This window comes from Daphnia carinata, chromosome 7 (assembly GCF_022539665.2).
Source record: "Daphnia carinata strain CSIRO-1 chromosome 7, CSIRO_AGI_Dcar_HiC_V3, whole genome shotgun sequence".
Taxonomy (NCBI): Eukaryota; Metazoa; Arthropoda; class Branchiopoda; order Diplostraca; family Daphniidae; genus Daphnia; species Daphnia carinata.
Window position 1 is genome coordinate 7882779 of NC_081337.1, and position 9157 is coordinate 7891935.

The 9157-nt window shown below is 39.7% G+C and overlaps 1 protein-coding gene and 1 long non-coding RNA gene across 4 annotated transcripts; both read right to left on the reverse strand.

Annotated features, from left to right (window-relative positions):
* Positions 1-1367: 1367 nt before the first annotated feature.
* On the reverse strand, positions 1368-3044 carry LOC130685997 (uncharacterized). 2 transcript variants are annotated; one of them, XR_008999773.1, is made up of 5 exons: positions 2978-3036; positions 2602-2690; positions 2450-2529; positions 2231-2378; positions 1368-1523 (listed from the first exon to the last, which is right to left on the reverse strand). It is a non-coding gene; the product is annotated as an uncharacterized LOC130685997 (long non-coding RNA). The 2 variants fall into 2 exon arrangements; XR_008999771.1 differs by having other exon boundaries at positions 2602-3044.
* Positions 3045-3840: 796 nt separating this feature from the next.
* Positions 3841-7196, reverse strand: LOC130685941 (phenylalanine--tRNA ligase alpha subunit-like). 2 transcript variants are annotated; one of them, XM_057509240.2, is made up of 11 exons: positions 6954-7196; positions 6630-6767; positions 6334-6575; positions 6029-6250; positions 5849-5964; positions 5598-5779; positions 5398-5536; positions 5211-5338; positions 5043-5137; positions 4871-4972; positions 3841-4649 (listed from the first exon to the last, which is right to left on the reverse strand). In XM_057509240.2, exons 1-11 carry the CDS (start codon positions 7092-7094, stop codon positions 3905-3907), a joined length of 2250 nt encoding a protein of 749 aa, XP_057365223.1. In that variant the 5' UTR covers positions 7095-7196; the 3' UTR covers positions 3841-3904. The 2 variants fall into 2 exon arrangements, with proteins under 2 accessions (XP_057365223.1, XP_057365233.1); XM_057509250.2 differs by having other exon boundaries at positions 4507-4649; positions 4846-4972; positions 6954-7195.
* Between the last annotated feature and the right edge of the window lie 1961 nt (positions 7197-9157).

Genomic DNA, 9157 nt, shown 5'->3' on the forward strand with positions numbered 1-9157 from the left:
GTCAGTGAAGATGACTATGAGTATGCTATTGTTCTTTCATCTAATTTATTTCCTTTTTTTTATACAGATTGGTAATGAAAAAGAAATGAGTCCTGATCTTCACCTCATTTTCTCCTCATTGTCATCAAGCTGATCGTCTCTGCCTCACTGTCCTCGTCATCGCCGTCCTCGTCATCGCCGTCCTCGTCATCGCCGTCCTCGTCATCGCCGTCCTCGTCATCGCCGTCCTCGTCATCGCCGTCCTCGTCTCGCCGTCCTCGTCTCGCCGTCCTCGTCTCGCCGTCATCGCCGTCTTCGTCATCGACGTCCTCGTCATCGACGTCCTCGTCATCGACGTCCTCGTCTCGCCGTCATTGCCGTCCTCGTCTCGTTGTCATCGCCGTCCTCGTCTCGTTGTCATCGCCGTCCTCGTCTCGTTGTCATCGCCGCCGTCGTCTTTGCTGTCTTCTAGCTGATCGCCTTAGCCTTGCCATCTTCACTTCGCTGTCTTCGCTTCACCGTCATCGAGCTAATCGCCTTTGCCGCATCATCGTCGATCGCGCCCGGCTTCGCCTCATCCCCCTCGTCGTGGAGCCTCGCGTTTTGGTATTGTTTTGTTTTGTATTGTCGTGTAGTGTAAGCTAACCCGTTGGCTGCCACCCATTTTTCTCCCATTTTTTTTGTAGCTGTAGGGACCGGCGGGCGCTGTTCTACCCCTAGGTTGATCACCTATTGGGGTAGGGCAGTCGCCTTGCGCCTTCGCGCGCATTAGGCAATGCACCATCAGGGCCTTCTCTTTGTCGATTTGATGGTGGAGTCACCCGGGGTGTGCATTCCCATAAAGGTCTCCACCGTCAAATCAGCCCGGACTTGTCGAAAGACAAGTCCCCCTTGCATCGTGTTCCATCTGAAGCGATGGTAGAGACTGTAGAAGAACAACCTACGGGTTGTAATGGCTTGGCAGCCAACGGGTTAGCTTAAGTGTTTGTGTATTATGTATGTATGTATTATTGTATAATGTATGTGTTTAATAATATGTAAATGTAATGTAAAACGTGGTGGAATTGTGGGTGGAGGTGGGACAATACAAAACCAATTCCAATTATATCTTTATGTATTTATTTTTAGTATTTTAAGACACATTAGCTCGAACTGTTACTTAATAGTCGACAGGCATTAACACACGATTTTGACTTGCAATGCAAATTCCACCATCTACAGCCTGCATCGTGTCCCAAGCCTTAAAATTTCTGGAAGTGCGAACAGACGTTCTTAGTATTCACCACATGCAAACACTTTTTTCGACTCCAAATTTTGCGTATTTACTCGGTCCTGACATTTCTGCAACTTCCACAAATTCCATCTAACTGATTGGCAAATTAGTTCAATAACTTTCAATTTCCAATTTAATTCAAATTCACCAAGGGGCAAAGAAAACAAGTTGAACAATATATAAAGTGTTGATCAGCCTTTCAACTTGGATTCTTGCCCCTGGAATGCTGCTTTCTGGAACATTACTCCAACATACAGCTAGTCCATTCCGTCTAAAAAGAAAAAAAAAATATTTATTAGTTTTCTCACAATGTATCACGGGTAAGATTTAGGTAGAAGAAACTTAAGTGCCACCTATTCGGGTTTTTCTACAAAGTTAATGCAGCAGTTTGTCAGTGAACAAAATTCTACTTAATTAGCAACGGCTTCTTTCCCTCCAATGCTTAAAACCAAACGATAAAATAGCAAATTCATCACACGACGTAGAACAATAACAAATGAACAAAATCGTCAGAACTATCAACCGTCATTTTATAACACATTTCCAAAAATTCGATGTTTGCAGTCACGAGTTTGCTAAATCCGATATTATCGGAAAAATGATCAAACAGAACGATGTTTTGAAAATGTGTTCCAAAATAGGCAATTGTTACGCAAGTACAAAAAACAAGTAATAACAAAAACCAACGCATCGCCAAAGGATCACATACTACGTAAGCAAGCGCTATAAAAGTTAGTTCGAACGATGGCAATATCTGCTTCATCAGAAGGAAGAACATTGACTATAAATTAAACCACACGCAGCTGCTGGACTTTCTGATGTTTGAACGCAGCACGACACGTTTCACTACCCAAGACGCAAAGTGTTAACTTCAATTAGAAGATAACTATACTGCCTAAAAGCAAATCTAGAAGCTTAAAAGTCTAACCTATTCAAGGGACAATTAGTAAATGATGTACGATAGATAAAATACTCAACCTTCAAACATTTCTATGTACAATACGGTAATCGACTCCATGTTCGATGTGGATAGATTTGTCGTACTTTTGGCCTGAATAGACGCGAATGTTCCATAAACAGTGACCAACCCAGGATTCTAAAGATGAATGGAGAAAAAAGTGTGATTCTATATTGGCCAACATACAAAATCAAAAAGAGTTCAAATGTTAAGTATTATTTATTTCCATTTTTACCCACCTTTGCACTTTTCAACCAACTGCTGACAACTCAAGTCCCAAATTGACACATCACCTCCATGTAATTAGTTGTTCCAATACCTGAAGCAAAAAAAAAAAAATAAATGGATGAACAAATTGTTTCGTAATACTAAAGCTATAATAAGGCCAAACCTTTCCCATTACATGTGTATAGGTCAGAAGGCAGACTCAAAAGGGGCCATGCAATTACTGTACCCTATTTCCTGATGTAGGCCAGAATGCTTGTATGAGATACAACATCAAAGTGCAAGATTCAAAATTTTGACAAAAAGTCTTCAGTAAGTAAGAATGGATTGGATGTTTAACATACTATAAAAAAAATTACGCCAAAAGAAAACGCATTTCAACATTGCATGCAAACAGTTCCCATCAAGATTTAGGCATTCGTGCGTACGGCAAAATGTTTTCTATGATCAATTAAATTACAAGTACGTTAAATTTGAACAAAGTAATGTGAAAATGCATTTTCTTTGTTGGTCAGTGCAGAGTCTAGGGGACGAAGAATTACAAGAAAGGAAGGCGTCTTTAAGTAGTAAAAGTCCGGACAATACGACAGACGATGATCACTGACAAAGGCTACATCCAAAATGGCGAAAGAAGGACTTCGGACCAATGTTTGCCCGCGACGTTGCCAGATCGAGATCGAAGATCTTAAATCTTAAAAAGAAATACTTTTAATATTTCGAAAAGTAAATAAAAAATAAATAACAGTAATTCCGACTAACATTTTGGCTTGGAATGTTGTTTCAATTTACCGCCAAAGCCAAAATAAACGCCGATTCCGAATATGTGATTAGTTTTTGCCTTGTTTATTTTGTTTTTTTTTGTGTATGTTGACTCAATGCTATCGCCATCTACCAGTCAGATTTCTAGTTAGTTCACGACATCCACTCAAAGAATATTTCTACTGTACCACGCTAGCGCTGTAGCGTACTGGCGCGCTAGCATTGCGTCAAATATTCGGTGTATTTCAAAAACGATTAACTTAATGAAAGAAATAGCAATTTTACAGGAATAAACATTTAATTTTGAGTATATCCTGTGATATTTAATCAATTCAGATGAGTTTCAGTTTTTTCAGGAAATTTTTTTTAGCCCGACCGAGAAAAGTCGGGCTTATTTAGTCGGGCTTATTTAGTCGGGCTTAAAATTTTTTTCGGTCAGTGTGTGTCGAGAATTAACCAGAAATGTGACCGGTAGATGGCGATAGCAGCAAAACAAAAAAAAAAGGCCAATATTTTTTTTTAATTTTGGGTAAAAAGGATTGCCATAGACGGTAGCACGAACGGCGTTTAACTAATTGAATTATTACTGTTACAAAAATTCACGAAATTTCTTCATTTGATTAAAATTTCATTCATGATGAACCAACACATTTGCAACGTAATTGTATTGTCACATAGACGACGCCACTGAAACCATTGATAGGATTGCATCAAAACGAGTTACATCGCGACAGCCATTCTTTCGCCCGATCACTGTTTAGTTTGTGACCCAGAAGGGTGGATAGGAAAATATCTGCGAGGGATTTAGTTCCAGGAAGGACGCCAGGTAACCATTTACGTCCATCGCAACTATTCAATCGGTTATTAATACGCTTTATCAACACAAGGAAAGTGGAGTCACCAGATTGAATACAACTTTCCCACATATCTAACCAATCATCAATCTCTGCAGTAGTGTTTATATCATAGTTTTCATAGAACACACAATCGGTCCACGATTCGAGAAGACGCGCCAAAAGACGAGCTACGGCAGTCTCACCGCAAATATCTCCGCTACACTGATTGACTACTTTTGCGGTTGGATGAGGTCCTACGGGCTTCCATATCCAGGTAAGATTGAATAAACTGTCCACTCGGCTAACGTTTGATATTGTCGACTTCGTCCATTGCATCAAATCGGAAGAACAAGCCGTTTTGAGAGATGAATGCTGGTGAATAGTCACTGAAATTGGATTTCTGCTAGCCATCAGAATTCGGATTAAGGTTTGAACTGACAGTGGGGGATAGTTCGGATCAGCTTCGATGACGAGAGTCAACTTTTCTGGACTCCCTTTGCACTGTTTTCTTAACTTGCTCACTTCATTTTCAATCTTACGAAGTCGGGTCATAATTGAATCCATACGAATTTCCAATTCTTGTAAATAGTCCGGTTCTTTGATTTCAGTACCGCGGTGTCTGAAAGACAAATAAATCTGTGAAAAAGGATGCTTGTAATGCGATGCGTCGACTGACAAGCAAGATGAAATGATAGTCGATTATTAACAGAAATTTCTACTTTTTTGAGATATTAATCTTATTAAATAATAGGAGCTTTTCTATCCTAAAAGAATTCTTTATTATGTTATATTTTATGTTATATATTTATTATAACATATGACATTGTGGATGCAAGTTACTTGTCCAGCCGGCAAAGCGGGTTGTCTGCCACCATTTGAAGGTTAACTTTAGGTCCCACCAAATCTCGGATGTTGTCGTAGCCGTATTTAATCATTGTGGGTCTAAATATAAATAGCGATCCATGTCAGTATGATGTAATCCATACGAACAACGAGAACAAATTGATAATACCTTTCTAAACTAAGGCCCCATGCGAGGACCGAGACGTCTTCAGGAAGTCCCATGGGCAGCAACATCTCCGGTCGAAATATACCAGAATTTCCGATCTAAATATCATAATATGCAAGTTAATATATGACTTAAGATTATTATTGGCACAGTAAAATAAGTTTGATTTACTTCGACCCATTTTTTCAAGCCAGGATGGTAACTAAAAATTTCCATACTGGGTTCAGTATACGGATTGTATGCAGGTTTGAATCGTAGTTTGTCAATTCCCAATTTGCGAAAGAATTCATACAGCACTCCTTAATTTTAACAGTATTAGACGACGTGATAATCAATATTATAAATATTTTCGTCATACCAATTAAATTCCCTAGTGTTAGGCCGTAGTCTGCGATGACTCCCTCAATTTGGTGGAATTCAGCTAAATGTGTTGCGTCAAGTGTTTCGTTACGGAATACACGGTCAATGCTGAAATATTTGGCTGGTTTGAAACCGCCCTGAATAGTAGAAATGGTTTTATAGGAAAGGCAACAATCAATAAATAAGATTTTGTTAAACCTGGGCGAGGGCGTAAAGCATTCTAGCACTAACGGCGGTTGTATGAGTTCGGAGTAGATTCTTTTGTGCCTCTTCTACCTTCCAGTCATAGCCATAACCTTGACTGCCATAACCTCCATAGCTATGCACATTTTTCACACGTTCCATATAATCAGAAGGGATATTGGAAGCTGTTGCTGGATCTATATGAACCAAATAACTCCAAAATAACAATACAATAAACGTGAAAGACAGCTAAATTCGGTATGTACCAGCAAGAAAAAAGGTGTCATGGGCATCTCGGGCTGGATGTTGTTGGGGTTGAAAAAGTGCATCAAAATTCCAAAACGAGCTTTCGACATAATTATTGGTGGGCATCTCCGTAAAACTAGTTGCAAAAATCAAGAACGCCAATTGGTTTAATGTCTCTCACATCTTTTACAGAAGCATACCCCATTTCCAAAAATATTTGTCGAAATTCAGCTCGTACTTTCATCAGGGGATGTAAGTGTCCGCGTGGTACTGGAGTGCCAAGTGCATTCAAATTGTAGGGTTTAAACTCCTTTGTTTTCCAGGAGCCTGAAGCTATCATCTCAGGTGTAAGATCAGTCTCCTGTTTGGTGACACTTGTGCTGAAAGATGAACCAGGTTTCATCTCATAACTCTTCACAACTCTATTGCATATAATAACATGTATAATATGTGTTTTGAATTAGTAAAACTAAATAAAATAAAGTTATATGTGTACAAAACTGACATTTCTTGTATGAGTTTACGCTTTTTATACTCTGTTCTGAGTTCATTGGTAAGCATATTTTTCCCAGAAGCAATTTCTTTAAGATGTTCTTGAACCAAATCTTGAATAGAATCAATTTTTCGAACAACCTTGGGAGCTCCAGAACTCTTGTCAACAGCAATCCATCCAAGGGACATGGCTTTACTGAAACCAACTTTAGCAATATCTTTTGTGAAACCAGCATTCAGTATGGAAGCTTGTGCCTACATAAAATTATAATTAAACACTTCCAAAATTATTACGTTGATCTGGGATACCATAATCTCTGGTTGTGTACTTCCAGAAGGTGGAATGGCATTGTAAACTTGGGCTTCATGACTCCCGTGTGTAGCAACCTGTTTCCCCTCCTCGGTAAGATCCCATTTCACATTACTTTGCAGTTCAGCTTCAATTACCTGATGGCAAAATTGTACACAAACACTAATTAAACTCATTTAGGTCAGGTTGAACACAATTAATAATTTACATAACACAATCAATAAATGAGTAACAAAAATGTAACACATCATGTAGGTTATACTACAGGACAAGACTAAACAAATGCATCATAAAAAGATGATTATTAAAAAACATGTTCTTACATCTCCAAGACAAAGTAGACTTTTTACAGTTCCCACTATCTTTTGATGTTCCTCGTTCCATAGCTCTGATAATTTCAAGGAATTTGCCGTCCCATTTTCTTCTAAATATTTCAAAAGTTTCTCCCCATGGGCAATAGCCATTGTCACTTTAAGGTGATTCTCTTCGAGGACGGCAATTTCCCGAACTTATCCCAAAACTACTGACGAAATTTACTTGTAGTGTAATGTTACACGTGTTTTTACTGAATAATGTTAAGCTACAGGAGGTGGCAGCATACTCGCAATTTCGCACCGTTTACTTTTTTGCTGCGTTGCCTGGCCTTGGCTCTGCCGCCCATCGGTCGGTGGGCAATTCCGCCTCGTCGTTTCCGGGAAAATTGTTCTTTTTTCATCAAGTCAATCGTTTTTTAAACACACCGGAAACTTATGCTGCATCCCGCTATTGTTGTGTCAAAATATTCGGTGTATTTATTAGTATTTTTGACGTTAAATTAAAAAAAACTATAATGCCAATTGGAAAATAAACTTGATTTCCGTGATTGGCATTCAATTCTGAATTAAAATCGTGTACATTAAAACAAATTTGAAATTTGGCCAAAAATGAAAAAGTGGTAAGGCTATACCCCTTACCACTTTTGTCAAAATCGGCCAAAAACGAAATCTCTTGGAACTCAATGAAATTCACACAGTATAATGGCAACTGAATACTGATGTCGATCAAGTTATTGGATTTCTTCTGAAATCAACTGTTTTTTTTAAATAAAAAAAAACGAAGTGGTTTTGCGCCGCAATTTTATTTGTTGTTTTTTTTTACGGTTAGTTTCAAAACTATATTGGAACAAACGAACACAAGATACAAATGATTATTAAAGTACAACTGTTAGAAGAACTCACTACTGGTGCTTATTCCCTGATTTGTTTGTTTTAAATCTGTATATTCTGTTCTGTTGAGAAGCCATACCACCAATGGCTATAATCTATTACTCATCCTACATTTGTGTGTGTGTGTGTGTGTGTGTGTGTGTGTGTGTGTGTGTGTGTGTGTGTGTGTGTGTGTGTGTGTGTGTGTGTGTGTGTGTGTGTGTGTGTGTGTGTGTGTGTGTGTGTGTGTGTGTGTGTGTGTGTGTGTGTGTGTGTGTGTGTGTGTGTGTGTGTGTGTGTGTGTGTGTGTGTGTGTGTGTGTGTGTGTGTGTGTGTGTGTGTGTGTGTGTGTGTGTGTGTGTGTGTGTGTGTGTGTGTGTGTGTGTGTGTGTGTGTGTGTGTGTGTGTGTGTGTGTGTGTGTGTGTGTGTGTGTGTGTGTGTGTGTGTGTGTGTGTGTGTGTGTGTGTGTGTGTGTGTGTGTGTGTGTGTGTGTGTGTGTGTGTGTGTGTGTGTGTGTGTGTGTGTGTGTGTGTGTGTGTGTGTGTGTGTGTGTGTGTGTGTGTGTGTGTGTGTGTGTGTGTGTGTGTGTGTGTGTGTGTGTGTGTGTGTGTGTGTGTGTGTGTGTGTGTGTGTGTGTGTGTGTGTGTGTGTGTGTGTGTGTGTGTGTGTGTGTGTGTGTGTGTGTGTGTGTGTGTGTGTGTGTGTGTGTGTGTGTGTGTGTGTGTGTGTGTGTGTGTGTGTGTGTGTGTGTGTGTGTGTGTGTGTGTGTGTGTGTGTGTGTGTGTGTGTGTGTGTGTGTGTGTGTGTGTGTGTGTGTGTGTGTGTGTGTGTGGTTGTTGTTGTTGTTGTTGTTGTTACCGTCTCCAGCACCATGGAATTCAGCATAATCACTCATGGTTTGGGCACTGCGATTTGGGATCCAACCACAATTTGTAAACAAATCATAACTCCGTCGGAAAAAGCCCGGATTCCTCTTGAGATAGCAATAGAGACTGTTGTGGCTGAAATAGGTGCAACCAAAGTGTCACAACCTTCACGAAGAGCAAAGTTTAATTCCTTCCCCATGCCGTAGCCGTAGAAATTACAGCGAGTGTCATAATAATACTCGCCCGTAAAATAACAGACAGAACTAGGGCAAATAAAACTGCGAGCAGTAGTAGCATTGCAGCTGACCGCCCGGAAGACGTGAAATTCATCCTCGTTTTGTAGGCAAATTGCACCTAAAGGATATCATACACGGTAAACGTTATTTTTACGGCTACATTAAAGGATTTTATAGACTAATAGTACCTGTTGAACAGAGCAGACGGTTGAACTGGTGTTTCGCAGAAGCAAATTGAAG